Source organism: Cyrtonyx montezumae, unplaced genomic scaffold, assembly GCF_038088225.1.
Source record: "Cyrtonyx montezumae isolate F1298 unplaced genomic scaffold, pur_monq_1.0 scaffold_0, whole genome shotgun sequence".
Lineage (NCBI taxonomy): Eukaryota > Metazoa > Chordata > Aves > Galliformes > Odontophoridae > Cyrtonyx > Cyrtonyx montezumae.
This window is the reverse complement of record NW_027071824.1, coordinates 28,592,425-28,607,431: the sequence shown is the minus strand read 5'-3', so window position 1 is coordinate 28,607,431 and position 15,007 is coordinate 28,592,425. Positions and strand designations below refer to the sequence as shown.

At 41.1% G+C, this 15,007-nt stretch overlaps 1 protein-coding gene across 1 annotated transcript; it reads right to left on the bottom strand.

Annotated features, from left to right (window-relative positions):
* Positions 1 to 5,086: 5,086 nt before the first annotated feature.
* MPC1 (mitochondrial pyruvate carrier 1) lies at positions 5,087 to 13,042 on the bottom strand. Its single transcript, XM_065731145.1, has 5 exons — positions 12,874 to 13,042; positions 10,000 to 10,003; positions 8,235 to 8,331; positions 6,843 to 6,975; positions 5,087 to 6,058 (listed from the first exon to the last, which is right to left on the bottom strand). Exons 1-5 carry the CDS (start codon positions 12,942 to 12,944, stop codon positions 6,040 to 6,042), a joined length of 324 nt encoding a protein of 107 aa, XP_065587217.1. The 5' UTR covers positions 12,945 to 13,042; the 3' UTR covers positions 5,087 to 6,039.
* Between the last annotated feature and the right edge of the window lie 1,965 nt (positions 13,043 to 15,007).

Here is a 15,007-nt window from a genome sequence, read left to right as displayed (position 1 = left end):
AGTATAGTTTCTGCCATGGGTTTTTGAAATCACAGCTTTTATCTTCAAGGTTTGAACTTTCATTTCCCTTATTAGATTTAAATAGATATAGCCAAAGGGGAAAATAAAATAAAGCCTAAAATTCAGAGTAATCCTCTGTATTACTGCAATCTATAGACACTGGGCATTTCACGGCTACTAATCTAATCCAATTTCTAATCTAAGGCAGCTATTTTAGCAGGGACAAGTAGTGGTGATCCAAAAACAAGAAGCAATGAAGCAAAAGCTAGAAAATGCTTCTACTTTTTTTGTGCCTCAGCTCAGGAAACCCACTGCTTCTGTCTGTTGCTTCCTGCACATCTCCCAGAGTCACAGACCCATCTAGCAGAGCACGTTCCCATACAGCCTCATGGTAATTGCCTCTGCTGCAACTCCAATCTTTCCAGATCTAGTCATTGCTTTGTTATTGTCAGACACTAAGCTCATTCAGAGCTCCTCTGATGTGAGGAGCTGAGGTCTAGAAAAGCAACTGCAGAAGTAACATCTATTTTCAAAGTGCTTGGCACAGTAGCCAGGTGTGTTTGTGGTTCTTGTGAGCTACTGGAATGCTTTGCAGGGAAAGGTAATAGTCTTCATTGGCTCATCATGGCTAATGCAACCAACACAAGGACATAATGGACAGCGTTAGCTTTGTGAGTTCATCTTTGTCTGTGGCATCATACACTTGGGTCAGGTATCACTAAGGTTTGGTTAACTGATACAATAGTGGGTACCTTGCCAGATCTTTGATCATTTGAACCTGTTCCTCCTCCTAACAATAACCTGGCTGAGAGATGATGCTAATGTTTACCAAGTTACAGTACAAAAAACATAATTATTAGGTTACTGATTACTTTGTTGGTTTTGTACTGTGCTCTCAGGTGACCCATAACATGAAGTGCACACAGAAACATTTGTAATTGCTGCCTCATATGACTTCCTCATGAACAAATGGAATAATTGCCATGGGATCTCGGGGACAAGGAGACTTGGTCTTCCTGAATGTGCAAGAGAGGAATGTCTGACAATCTCTCTTTTCCCTTAACATTACTACACATTATAATCTAAAGATTTTTCTGTGCTTAAGCCATGATCTTGGATCCAGGCAAACTGTGGAGAAATCGATTAGAGGAGATTAATATCCCATCCTTACAGGAAACAGCTTTAAGATTTCACATCACCACTTATCATCCTACAAAGGATGAGCAAGGACACTAGTCACATTTACCTCAGTACCACTCTGAGAAGGCATCTCTTCAGTTAATGCAACTCCCAGGACAAGCATGACATGAGTATTTCAACCCCCCTATAGATCAACCAACCAAAAGAAATTAGAGCATGACTCTGCCTCTGATAACTAATGAGTTAAATTATTTCAAACATTAACTGTTTCAGTTATGCAAACGACATAACCCAGATTTCATGTTAATGAATAGGCTGAAAGTTCTTAGGCTTGTTGCCATAGTTACTTGAAATCTGCTGTTAAAAAGGAGAGGAATGGAGACCAAGAAGGATAAAAATAGGAAAGGAGCAATACCATGGCCAGAGCTAAGTCATATAACAAGGGGACAGGCAATGAAGGAACAGAGTCTTGGTGATGACACTTAAAAGCGAGTTATCCAGGCAGCCAGTCTTTCTGCACTGTTTGCGTTTGGGTTGATTCTATGGACGTTGGTTATTTAATAAGTGGTTTCCATAAGGGCAAAACGCATGCACTGGATGCTACTGGATTGCCAGAGAAAGACTAGGTAAAGAGAAGCAGTCTGTCACAATGTATTTACTAAAGAAATGGCATCAACTTTCATTTTGCTTTACAATGATAGGGAAATATGCAGCAACATCTTAGTCAGAATAAACTTTTTAGCCTCTGTGTGAGATGAAAGTAGAAATACTCAAGCTCTGTAGAAGCAGAACTGCAGAGGATTGTCAGCTAGTTAGCATTTTTCTTCCTCAAAAGCACATGGGACCAAAGCGTCTCATGAGATATGGGATGAAGACAAAAGTAACTGTGTGTGTGAATCTTTCACTATCGACACTTTATATTGTTGGGAGCCTGTCCTCTTAGCAAAAAGAAATAGTTGTAGTCATAATGGCTTCGTGCTAAGCCAACCTATTCACTACCTCATCTTTTTATTCCTACTGCTCTTTACTCCCTTCACTTTCTTATAACTGGCATGTAAAGCAGCAATGTGTCTGCAGCTGTGCCAGTGCAAAATGGGCTTGTCTACACCAGAAACATGCATAACTGAATTAAATTAATCTGATGCTCTACATATTAGACCACACTACAGTTTATACTGGCATTCACAGGAAGAGCTCAGGGAAAACACTGGAGTATTCGGAAGGCTTCTCTGTCCCAACCCAGCTCTGCATTTTCTGAACACTTCTACTCCAAAGCCTCTCCCAGCCCCAAGGAGTTAACTTGTTGCTTCCTTGTTGCTTTCCCTCAGTCTGTAACCCAACTGAGACCTTTTCATCTCTTTCCCCCCCAGTTCTCTATGCTGCTGTCCTTGCTCAGATGTCACCATTGTGCTTTGTACAGAGAACAAAAGATAACCCACAATGCTATATGGAACTACATTATATTAGGAAAATCATCGCAGAACTATATTGGCAGTAGTCTCACTAAATAATGTCTTCTACTGATTTCACAGCAGGGAAAGCTCACTCATACAGAAAGAGAAGCAAAATGAAAAAAAAATGAATCTACAGCACATGGTATTTGTGGGAAATTGAACCAAATTCACTGCAGGTAGCTGTCACTACCCCAATTAAAGAAATCTTGCAGGTAATCTCTTCTGGCCCTAAAATTATGGTTATTGCTTTTCTTTTTTGTAATTTATTACCATGCTCCCAAATGATCTCCACATTAGAATTAAGAACCAGCAAGCTTCCAGAGCAAGGATACTGAATCTCACATTAGCAGAAGAAATTGAAAGCTATTTTGATGTTACAGTAAACAATTAGTCTCTTCTGGAACAAGAGGGTCAAGAGATGTCAACCTGGGGGGCAGGAGGGCATGACAGGGACAGAGAGCTTCACTGGTGCTGCCACCCACCCAGTTTCCAAAGGTGCCACATTCCTTAGCAGCAGTCTGGCAGAAGTCACCCAGAAAGGTGATAAATTCCTTCCTGTCTGAACACATTAAATAAGGCAGCAACTGAGGCTGCAGCATGACAGGAAAGGCTGTGCAGTTCCTAGTAATGCTACCATGAAGTAGGAGTGGTACTCAGGGAAGGGCTTGGAACCGGTTCCCAACAGAGGAGGTATCCTGCTGCTGAAAAGTTACTGGGATTAAAGCAAGCTGTGAAATTAAAATCAAATAGCTGTTCCAAAATAGCAGCATGTAGAGACAAGCCCTATAATCGTATAAATCAAATGCAAGCACTGAGCGCAAGCTTTGGATTACTGTTAATTAGTTAAACTGGAGCAGTCCCACGCTTTCATTCAGCAGTACCTGAGTGAAAAAAGAGAAGCTTTTATCTCCACTAAGATATCCAGATTTCAAAATGTAAAAACCTCCAGTCTCTCTAAAACATTATGCTTATTTTGGGCTCCTGCAAAATACAATCCTCAAAATGCTCAAATACCATGAGTCTCAGTATTCTGCACTACAGGTACCGGGCATCTGCAATTCACCCTTGTACAACTCCAGTATAAAAGAATTTAAGCCTTGCCCTAGTGAATGGATATAGAGAGATGAAAGGAAAAAGGTAGAAGGAAATGCATGAAGAGATAAAGTGCAGGCCGCTACACACTAGGAAAATAGAAGGAGGTACTCTAATGAAATTGCAGTGATTAGAATCTAATGAACAGCAAATAAGGTATTAGATGATGAGTAGAATTTTTTTTTTTTAAATCTATTGCAAACCTCAGCCAAGAGCTAAAACAACTATCACAGAATCACAGTGGTTGAAAAGGACCTCTAGAAATCATTGAGTTCAACTCCCCTGCCAAAGCAGGCTCCCTAGACCAGGTTGCACAGGTAGGTGTCCAGGCAGAAACTATGACTTACAGATCACAAGTGAGGTATTTCCCTCTCCATAAACAAGTTTATGCAAACTATTAAGCATTAAGACAATCAGTTATCCTTGCCTGCATTTACCTCACTACTCTGACCTAGAAATTTAACATATCTCCTCTGTGATGAAGAAATGAGGGATAGGAGATACCTTCTGTGACCGTGCAACAGTCCTGGCAGGGCAGCTTTACACACTAACTTCTCAAAGCAGCAAGTAACTTGAGCAAGCTATCAGTTTCGCTTTACTCATGTAGCAGGGCATGCCCTGTTAGACTATTGTATACCTGTGTAAGGTAAATAACTCCCAATGATGGTACTCCGCAAAGAGATAGTATAGGGGATGGTATATTTTAAGTAGTTCTATATAAACAGTATACAGATAATACAAAAGAGAAGATGGCTCACCTTCAGGATGACAAGACTCGCAGGGGACTCCATGTGGGAGGGATCTCCAAGAAGAGATCCTTCCCTGGTGGTGGTCAGCCCTTAAATGGGGTTTGGGAGAGGTGAAACCAGGCTCCACCCCTTCCAATCACACAGGTATATCACCTTCACCTGTGCCCCTGTGGCTGACTCGGTGCTCACCCCAGGTGACCAATCAGTGGTTCAGGCCGTGATTCAGCAGTTCCCATACAACCTGGTACACTGTTCAGCTATTATGCTATTAGAAACAACACAACATTGCCCAGAATTCAAGTCTTTTAACCTACTATAGCTGACAGGTCCCTTAATACTAGCTTCCATTACTGCAGTACAGATAACCAGAAAACATGCTGCATGTTACATAGCCAAGTAAGACAAATACAACACTGCTGTAGCTGGAATACTCAGTCAAATCCTCACCTCTTTTCTCCTACGAGAAAAAAAAAGGAAGCTTTAGGTAATCAGATCCAAAAGATATTTGCCTTGACTCACTACGTGCAAAGAATAACGCCTTAAATTTATTTTTCTGCTTTTTTGCTCCATGCCATTATAGTAACACTGACTCTCCCTCCTAAAATTTCACTTTATCATATTGTGATGCCAGATCCTAAACAGAACTTCTCACAATGTTTGAGATAGTTTATTGCCATTTGGAATATGTTTTATTGTTCAAAACACTGCACCTAAATAAAATCCATCACATACATTCTTTGTCATCTACATTTTTAACAACAGTGTAACTTTCAGGCAGGTCATGCATGAAAATCACTCTTCCAATGACACCAAAAAACTAATGAAAGGCACCCTGTGTCCTTCACATCCCAAACTCCAAACAAGTTAAGTTTTTGCCTGAATAAAGATTACATACATCCAGAACAACTCAAGCAGAAGGAAAAAAGAAAATTAGAATTTCCTCAAGAATAGCATCAGACTTTGTTGTCTTCATTTATTCAGTGCTCTGCTTTTACTTTTCCACCATCTTCATTAAGTAATGTGCAACTTAAAAATTATATTACTGTTATGTCTCTTTACTGAGACAAGGCATGCAGTAAGAGAATAGGGAAAGTTGGCTGCTTCCAGGTTGCTTGTCTACACATTTGTTCTTGTAGATTAACAAGTCACTGCTTAAGTTAAAAAGAAAAGACTAGGAATGAATGCACCCAAGTTAAAAGGCTTTTAAGAATATTTTAACATATTGAATACCACCTACAGTTCTGTTTTACTGACCTCAATTCAGGTTAATTTGAAAACAAGTCTGTGAAGCCACAAGCTATTTTACTTTCATAACAAGAAATAGGTTTTCAAATAGTGCTGGTTGTTTGAAGGACTAACTCCATTGGAAGGGTAGTTACTAAGGACAAATAAGGCAACAAAACATTAGAAGCAGTGGTTCCCATTGGTGTATAGTACTTTTTAAAAAGGCAAGATAAAAATTAGAAGTATTATTGATGGGGTCATTCAAAACAGGTATCTTCGTTTTATCCCCATTGTCTTTGTCACAGCAATTGTAGATGGCAGATCTTCCTCAGTTGTAATTCAGGATGAACATATCCCTTGGCTTAGTTCAAGTTACATATTTAGTTCTTTTTCTCCAACCTGCCAGGAGAAGAACAGGTTTGCTTTTGTTTTTTTTTAAGAAATAAATAAATATAATATATAATAAATATATAAATAAATACTGAACTTCAACAGTTAGCAAAAATCTGGATGCATATTAGAAATTCAGGAATGTCCAATATCTAGTTATTTATATAAAGGCAGTATCAGATCCAGTAGCAACTTCCTTAAGTCTTCTTTAATTTATAGATTAATTTATAGATTCGGAGGCTCTGTCTCACAGGATGCATTTCTTAAAAGAGAGAAAAGCCACAGCCCTGATTCATCAGGATTGTTTGGGGTTGTGTCTGTATTACTAGCTATACAATGAGGGTGTGAGACTCACATTCCGCTCCACAGATGCATGATATTAGATCTCAGATCTACTCCACACATACAAGAATGGTCAGCTTAGTTTCTTTTCATCTTTCAGGTATACAACCCCCTCAATCATTTTATGAATCTTTCAATCTAAGGACTTACTGAAATAGATACATGGAATAACCAACATAATATATTAAACAAGAATCAGATCCCAACAGCTGCTTAAAACCTTGTCTGCATCCATGATCACAGCCTTTCCCATGTGGATCCCCTCCAAAGCTCACAGGACATGCAAGACATTTCAACCTGTTACAACAAGCTTGTTTACCTTCATTACTTTTTGTAAGCCTATTAACAAGCCCAGAAGCCATGCAGGGGCTTGCACCACAAGTAAAAGCCAATGAAAGATCATCCTTTGGGCCATCAGTTTATGGCTTCTCATTGTTAAATTAGAACTCGCCTGTATTTGATCAGTCGCCCTCCTTGAATAAGTTGTGCAACTTCATTAGTCAAGTGGCATGCAAAGAGAAGCCAGTTCCTTGGCTGCACTTTGTAGGCAAATCTCATGAAAGTCAAGGAGTAACAACACAGTGCTGCAAAATATAACAGATACCACTGGATTACTTTAAATGCTTGCATTTTGTTGAGAAATTTTCACACCAGCAAAATTTAACAATACACTGAATGCTTCTCACTGGAATTTGAATTTTCCAGTTGTGCTACAAACATTCATTTTTCTGGATCCTTAAGGATCCTTTTTTAGGATATGACCTAAACCACCTCAGCTAGAGATTAAAAGGAGTCCTGTTAATACCAATCAGACATGGCAACAACTAACCTGACAATTTTCTAGGACAGTATTTTAAAGAACTACTTGCTTTGGATATAATTGTTCCTGGAAAAGCTCTTAAGGTTCCTTTAAGAGAAGGATGGCCCCAGCCACAAGAAATTATGAGCTTTCAGAAGCATAAAGCTTTCTTATCTGCTTTCCAGGAAGGCAAAAAACTGTTTCAATCTCCCCTTCTGCTATAAGTGGATTTAAATACAGGAAACTACAATCCATCAAGTCATCAGTTTCGCAGAATTTCATCTTCAGCTTTCCAGTGTGCTTAGAAAGAATGAAAAAAACCAGGAAATTATTTTTCAAACTAAATGGCTTTTTCCCCCCGGTACAAAACTCAGAAGATGGAACAAATATTTGTGCACATACCACCCTAGGCATACCTGTAAAAACTACCCTAAAAAGAGCAGTTAACACAACCAGACACTAACACTGTCACAAGTTTCAAGCTGCAAGTAGCACATACTGAACTATTAATATTCCTGTGACCTTTTAATTGGAGAACTACTAATGAGTTCTACTTATAAAATGGCAGCTCAGTTATCCAAGTTATCAACTGTAGAGTACAAAGACAAAACTGAAAAAAGCAATTTGCTACCCAGTATTTATTTTAGGCAAGAACTTAACAGATCTGTTAACGGCTCAAAGAACCATAAACATCTTTATTAAAGAAACTGAATTAGACTTATTCAGGTATAGTTCATTACTAGACCACACTGAATTTATGCACTCAGCACATGGAAGCTTTTCTGAGTCCAGTAAATCAATGTCTGACTCCATGTTATCCTGCATTATTTTGTATCTGGATGCCTACATTCAGTTTATTTTATTTTTTTAAGCAACTCCAGTAACAAAAAAAGCAAAATTGGGACAATACTGATTTGGAGATGTTTGACAAAAATAACAAATACCAAGAAAATCATCAGTTAATAAAAACTAATAATACCTGTGCTTTAAGTGCAGAATCTGTGTTCTACAGTTAGTTTACTGAAATGCTGACTCAGTACTTACCAAATGTCATTCGGCCACTAATGATTTCTGGAGATTTCTTCATGTCATTAATAGCAGCAACAGGAAGTCCCCAGTTGGCTACCGGCCCCCAAAAGTGCTGTAAAGGAAGAAAAAAGCCTTGTAGATACCAATTAAGCTTATTCTTTCTTCCCTTAATGGGGATACTGGAGACATTCTAATACTTGGAATTGTCAGGGAACATCCAAGATCTTGAAATTTAAGTTGCAAGAAACAACATTTCGTCAGTCTGAGTAACGTTATAATTAGACTCTGATTAAAAGCCATATTTGTTTCCTGCAAATTTAGGTTGCAATACTAATTAACTAAAAGCCAGGTAGAAAAATGGAACGTTACGTTACACACTGTTTTCATAGTTTGACCTTAGTACAACATGCAAAACAGTGTCTACAGACTGTGCATTGGCTAAAATTCAGATTTAAAGGAGCATTTGTTGCATCCCTTGAATACATTTATTTTTACTATATTTCTGGTGATAGAAAAAAATCAACACCTTTAACAGTTAAAGCCTCTCAAGAGAGCAAATGGTGCAACTGAGAACAGTTGCATGGTTACATGGTATTTATACTTCACAGGTATGCTTAGATAATGTAAACAAGTTTATCTTTAACTTATGCACAAAGGATTTGTTGCAACAGAACACTTACAGTAAAAACATCAGCAGTTCATAGGACACTTTTTTAATGCTGTAATGAAACTATTTAAAGGACAGCAAGAGGGCCAACAACAGGTATCTAACCACAACACCATGATTTGTACAGTAAGATAATCTAAGACAAATGTGTCCACTTTATCATACTAAAATCAGACCACAAAAGGTAACTGGTGAGGCAGTACACATTTGAAACCTCTACTATTTAATTAAGACTCCTGAAATGACAATTTCAGTATCAGAAAGCAGGTCTTCAAGGCTCTAACTGCCATTTTCCTAACCTGTAAAGCAATTCCAACTTCAACAGTATTACTGGTGACTTCTGCTTTGAAAAGCAGCTCAGGTCCACTTCATGTTTTTACTTAACTGCCCCTACAACACAGATGGGTAGGGCAACATATACTGCAAACTACCTCAAGCTCCAGTTAGACAAATTGAAGAACCATCAACCTGTGGTGCCATAGCAGTAACTTCCCTCTGCTGTCCAGGGAGGTAGATGTGAAGCCTTTTCACTTGAGATGGTTATCCAATTTTAAATGCCTGCAGGCAAGAAACCCTTTGAAGTTTCCACAGACAATAATTAAACTACACCTATGCTGTTTGTCTTCAGTCTATAGAGATGAGAAAGTTTTCCATAACATTGATTATTGCTATTAAGAGCCATCTCAACTTCCAGGTTCGGGGGCAACCTGAATAGTTAAAGAAAATTCTGCAGATAGAGTTATATGGTGCCATTTACTGTCAAGTAAAAGTGGTTAAAAAAAAAGTCAAGCAAGGTAATTCAGTTGCTACAATATTACCAGTGTTATCACTATATAGTAAGAGTGTCTCTAGATAGAGCCCCTAGCAAAGATTATGGGAAAAGGTTAAGTCACTTTGAATTTTCTAGAGATTACTGTGAGACAATCTGAAGGAGCTGATGTTTAGTCACATAAAGCCCAGATCTGCAAATAAGTATTATTCGTGCACCATTCCTGGAGATCAGCAGTATGCTTTTCATACGCAGGCAGCTTCATTAACAGCACAGAGACAGAAAAAGATTACAAGTTGCTGAACTCGTGCAAAAAAATAAGAAGTCCCTTCCCCATTCCTTACCGTGCTGTAGAAGTGGGCCGTCATTGTTCACCATTCAAAAAAGCATGTGGAATACAGAAAGAAAATATTAGTTTCCTTTGTAATTAATATATAATTTTCACAAGAATTGAAAGACAAGTAGAAGCCAGTAACTTATCTTGATAATAACCTTGGTTAATTTAACTGTCTACTTCCTTCAAGAGCGGTTAGTGTGAGAAGTGTTTGCTGCTGAAGTGTCATTTACCATGCAAGACAAAAAACCTCGCTATGGTCCTTTCCTGCCCTGCAGACTTCAAAGCATTCAAAATCCCACCCTAGGCTAGTTTAAAACAGATGTCAAAAGCCTTCAATGTTTGTCTAGAACAAGGATAAACTGCTACAGCTTCTTTGTAGAAGTTTTTAAGTCAATTAATCCTCTATATACCTGTATTTAAGTAGATCAAACATTGCCAGAGATCTTGCTGTCACTAAGCTCAGGCCAACTGCATCTGCATTAAATATGAGCTTTAACATATATTCAGTGAACTAACGTGTCACATGCACACAAAGAACATACAGGCTCCATTCAAGCCATCCTGTAGTTACCAGAACTCATACTATTGATCTACTACTACTATTAGTCACTCTCACTGTAATGATTTCCATGATCACTTAAGTGGCTATAGTAAGTACAGTCAGGTCTACTTCAGAGGGCAAGCTGGATCTTCATTATAAGCAGCAGTCTGAGTCAAGACACATTGTCAGTACATCCTTGACTAAGCTAACCACTTGTTTACTGTTTTCTTATTAACTGTAACAATAATCAACTGACATTCACAGGCCAAGTGCACATTCCACCTTTACTTCTGTAAATTGTTAAAGAAAAACTTAAGAAGTCTTTTAGCACATAGTTTTTGTACCAACAGTATCCAAACTTCTTTTTTGAGGTGAAAGTTGTTTGCATGCAAGTAAAAGCCTAAAATAGAACCACGCTGCCTGCTGCTAACAGCTCTGGCCAAGGTTTTGAACAGCTATTATGCACCCAGAAGAGGGCAGAGCAAGGTCATGTGGCTCCTCTGAAGCAGGTACCCAGCCCCACGGCTCTGCAGCCAACACAGCTGCAACACATGCCATTAGTATCCTTATTTCAGACACAGTGCAGCTGTATACATCTACTCCCCAAGAGATACCACTCCAAATCTGTAGCTTCCAGGAAAGATACTCAATCCCACAACAAAAGGAGGATTTTGTACTAAAATGTCAAACCTCCATATGCCAATCGGTTTGTTTTAATCTAACACCGTTACTGCATTTTGCAAGGAGGAAATAAGCTGCAGCTAAAGCTCACAGTCTCACCGCATTTACTTTAAAACCTCAAGACATAATTAGGGCAAATCTATATTTACATGATTTACAGTCATTCAAATCCCCATTAAACACCACTTCAGAGAAGCCAGAAGTGAAACTGGCAGAACATTTAATTATTTATGACAGTTGTAAAAGCAATTTATCTTTTCTCTGTGCAAGATCCAGAAGCTAGCTCATGATGTTACACCATGCTAATGCTAGACATGCCACCTGAGAAAAGCAGTATGCGTTTGTTGCACCAGCTTTCATGGTTTTGAGTTACAAAGCTGAAACTAAAGCTACTTATCCTGATGGACCCCTGCAAGGCCTGACCACACCATGCCATAACAGCTCACAACTCACCACATAATCAATTCCACTGCTTTGGACAATTGGTGTTATTCATCCAAAGGTCCAGCATGAAGATGTACAACAAAGTGTTGCAAGCAGGATCTCCAGTCATTGTTTCTCATAAAAGAATTACACACTTTAAAGCTTCAGTGTAATTACCAAAGTGATTAGATGCCAATCTCTAGAGCAGACAGCGTAGACTCATAACTTTCAGGAAACTCTTGCTCCAGGAACAGGACAAGAAAATAGTTCTGTGCAAGAGGCAGAGCCCTCCAGCCTGGCAAAGCAATAACTTTCAGGAAGAAACGTACTGGGATATGGTTCTTAAGTAGACATACTGTGTTTCTGCTACAGCAGAAGACCACAGTCTTTTATTGACAGTTAGCTAAACTGCGAGCTCTGCATGGAGCACAACCAAGAGCCTGTACTGCTTTCCCATGGCAAGAAAAACACTGAAAGGCTGTGTGTGCTGGGTGGTTCAGCTGGCTTCATGACACACCCAGTAATAAGAGGACAAAAGACAGAACCCATCCCACAAAGCAAGAATCCTACACTTTTTTTTTTTTAATAACACTCTGTTTCAAGATCAGAACCAGGATTAAATACAGCTTTTTTTTTTTTTCCCAGCTGCCTTTAGGTCTTTGATAAGGAAAGTGACACTTCAGCAGTTAACCTTGGTGGTGTTAGGGAGCAACCAGTTCCAGTAGCTGGTTGCTTTCCCTTATTAAGAAGCAGAGCAACGCATTACCATGACACAAATGCTCCAAATGAGTACCAGCACAATACCGAAGTGTTAACACCACAAAGCGCCCACTGAGCTTACAGGACACCCTCACAACGCCCAGAAGGAGGCCTGCTCCGGCTGCCAGCTCGCTGCACATACACGCTTGCTCTTCCCGCAGTCGGGTCACTGCTTCTGCGTTATTCTCCACTCAGCTCCACGCTGCAGGCGCTCTGCTCACCACTGATCTCCCTCCCACGCAGGCCCACGCAACCAGTGCCACTCCTCACACCAGCAGGTGCCCTCCCACGGCCTTGCACAACACACAGCGGCCCAACAGCTGTAGGCAGCACAGCGAGAAAGGTGCCTAACCCCCTCCTCCGTAGAGGCCGCAGCCCCCCGCTCGCAGCCCGCCCACCTCCTCCCTCCGCCCGCGGTTCCCAGCTCCCCGCTCGCCTCAAGGTCAAAGCCGCAGGCGGTGTCGGGCCGCCGCTCACCTCATCAGGTAGTCCCGGAACTCCTTACTGCGCACGTAGTCCGCGGCCTTACGGGCCAGCGCCCCCGCCATGGCTGCCCGGCAACAGACGGGCAGCGCCCGCCTCGCGTGCAGCCCTCGCTGCGGACAGTTCCCACCGCGCCGCCGCCCGCTTTACGGCAGCGCCCGCGCCACCACCCCCTCCGTCAGCGCGGCGCTCCCCGCGCTCATTGGCCGCCGCGGCCACGCCTCCCGCCCGCCGCCAGCCGAGCCGGGAGCGGCGCTCGGGGCCGAGAAAGGCGGAGCGCCGTAAAGCGAGGGAGGAGATGGGTGGGCCACTCTATCTCTAAGGCTCGGCTGCTGGCTTCTCATTGGCTGGGGAGGCGCGTCCCGCCCCCGCCTGGGGCGCAGCGCACCCTGAGGCGGCAGTTGGGGCGTGGGAGCTGCTCGTGTTCGGAAGGGCGCAGTGGGAGAGTTTTGGGTTTGCGGTCACAGAGCGCAGGGTTCAGCCTTCCCCCATCTCGGCCAGCACGCAGGCACTTTCCATTTCCTGCCCTCGCGGAGGTTGCTTGTTTAGATTGACAGATAAACTCTAACCCTGCTGTAATACCCTCTCCATAAAATGTGGGCCGGTCAAACAAACATCCCTACGTGAACAACTCCTTTTATCTTTGCTCAGTGTACTAGAGATAGTGAAAATGGACATTTATCTGCTCTTACTGCTTTCCCAAGACCTGCAGCGCCTTCACATCTGAGCGCAGCCTGGACTGGGATCCCACAGCAACTCTCCTCTCCTCTTCCTGGAAAAGCAGAGAGCTTGGCCCCCTCCACCGCGTTACTTTCTTGAAGAACAGCAGATCTGAGGGAAGATGTGTGGGCATCTCCCCTTTGTGTCACTGACACGTGATATGAGCACCCCGCGTTTGGCTGTGTGGGAGGAAGAGTTTTAATACCCTTGATATACTTTATTACAAAAAGCCCATATGTGTTTCTATGGACTAATTTAGCTCCTTTTTTAAAAGCGGAGAAGGGAGTACAAAAGGAATTACTACTCGAGTTGATTCGGCTTGTTCCCGCATGGGGAGGGTCTATGGAAATCAGTCCTGTAAGTGCAAACAAACTCTCACCTGCTAGGATTCCTTGTATCTTGTGTAACGCAGCCTGTTTCAGTGAGTAGTTTTTAGCTACAGTTTCATCTGAAATCCTTGACTAAGAATACTTGTTATTTTTTCCTTGATGTTGCTTAAAGAGACGAAAAAAACCTTTCATCTGCTCGGCAAGACAGTGTTCTTTAGTCTTTCTTCCAAGAACACAGAAGCCCATTCAGCCCTGACTCGCAGGCTGTGCTTTTCATATTTTTTATTGCTTTCCTTGCTCCATCTAGACCCTTGTTTACAGCTTTCCAGCATAATTCGCAGTGTTTGAGTGAAAGCCTTCCCAGCAGTGCTCAGAGTCCTCTAATTCTGAGTGTATTCCATTTTGTTTTCAAAACAGTTAATAGAAAAATCATTAACTAGATGCACTCCTGGAAGAAAACAAACCCCATGTGACAAGCTTTACGGGTTGAACAGCAAAAGCAGCAAGCAACAGTTTGAAGTGGGCTTCTGCTGCAGTTCTCTGTGTATTTATGGCAGTTTTATTCATGTATCATTTTTTAGGTTCCTTGTATCATATAGGACAGTGTCAATAGCCATATCGACTCAACCCCCCCTGCAAAAACAAATGAAACAACACTTAAGTTGTCACATTCACAGCTTCCCTGTAATTCATCTAGACTGTTAAATAGAAATTAGATTGATTTTACACAATCTGTCACAAGTCCATGCTGGATGTACTTTTAAGGTCTTTGTTCCCTGACTGTTCCCTGATTATTTAATAAGTTATATTGCCAATAACTTTTGCAGTTTTACTTTTTGGTTGTTAGTTAGACCATTTGACTTATAATTTACTGACCCCTTCACTTGAGACATTTGATTTTCTCAAATGCTCCTGGACCATCTGCTTATGAACTGGACAATGGTCACTGGTAATCTCAAGTTGCTTCTGCTAGGGCATGGTGGCTCTTAGAATTAAGTTGCACCAGGCACTGCCACACATCCAAAACATACTTCAACCCCCTTTTTTTCCCTGCTCTGAAAAATCACACTACCATTCTT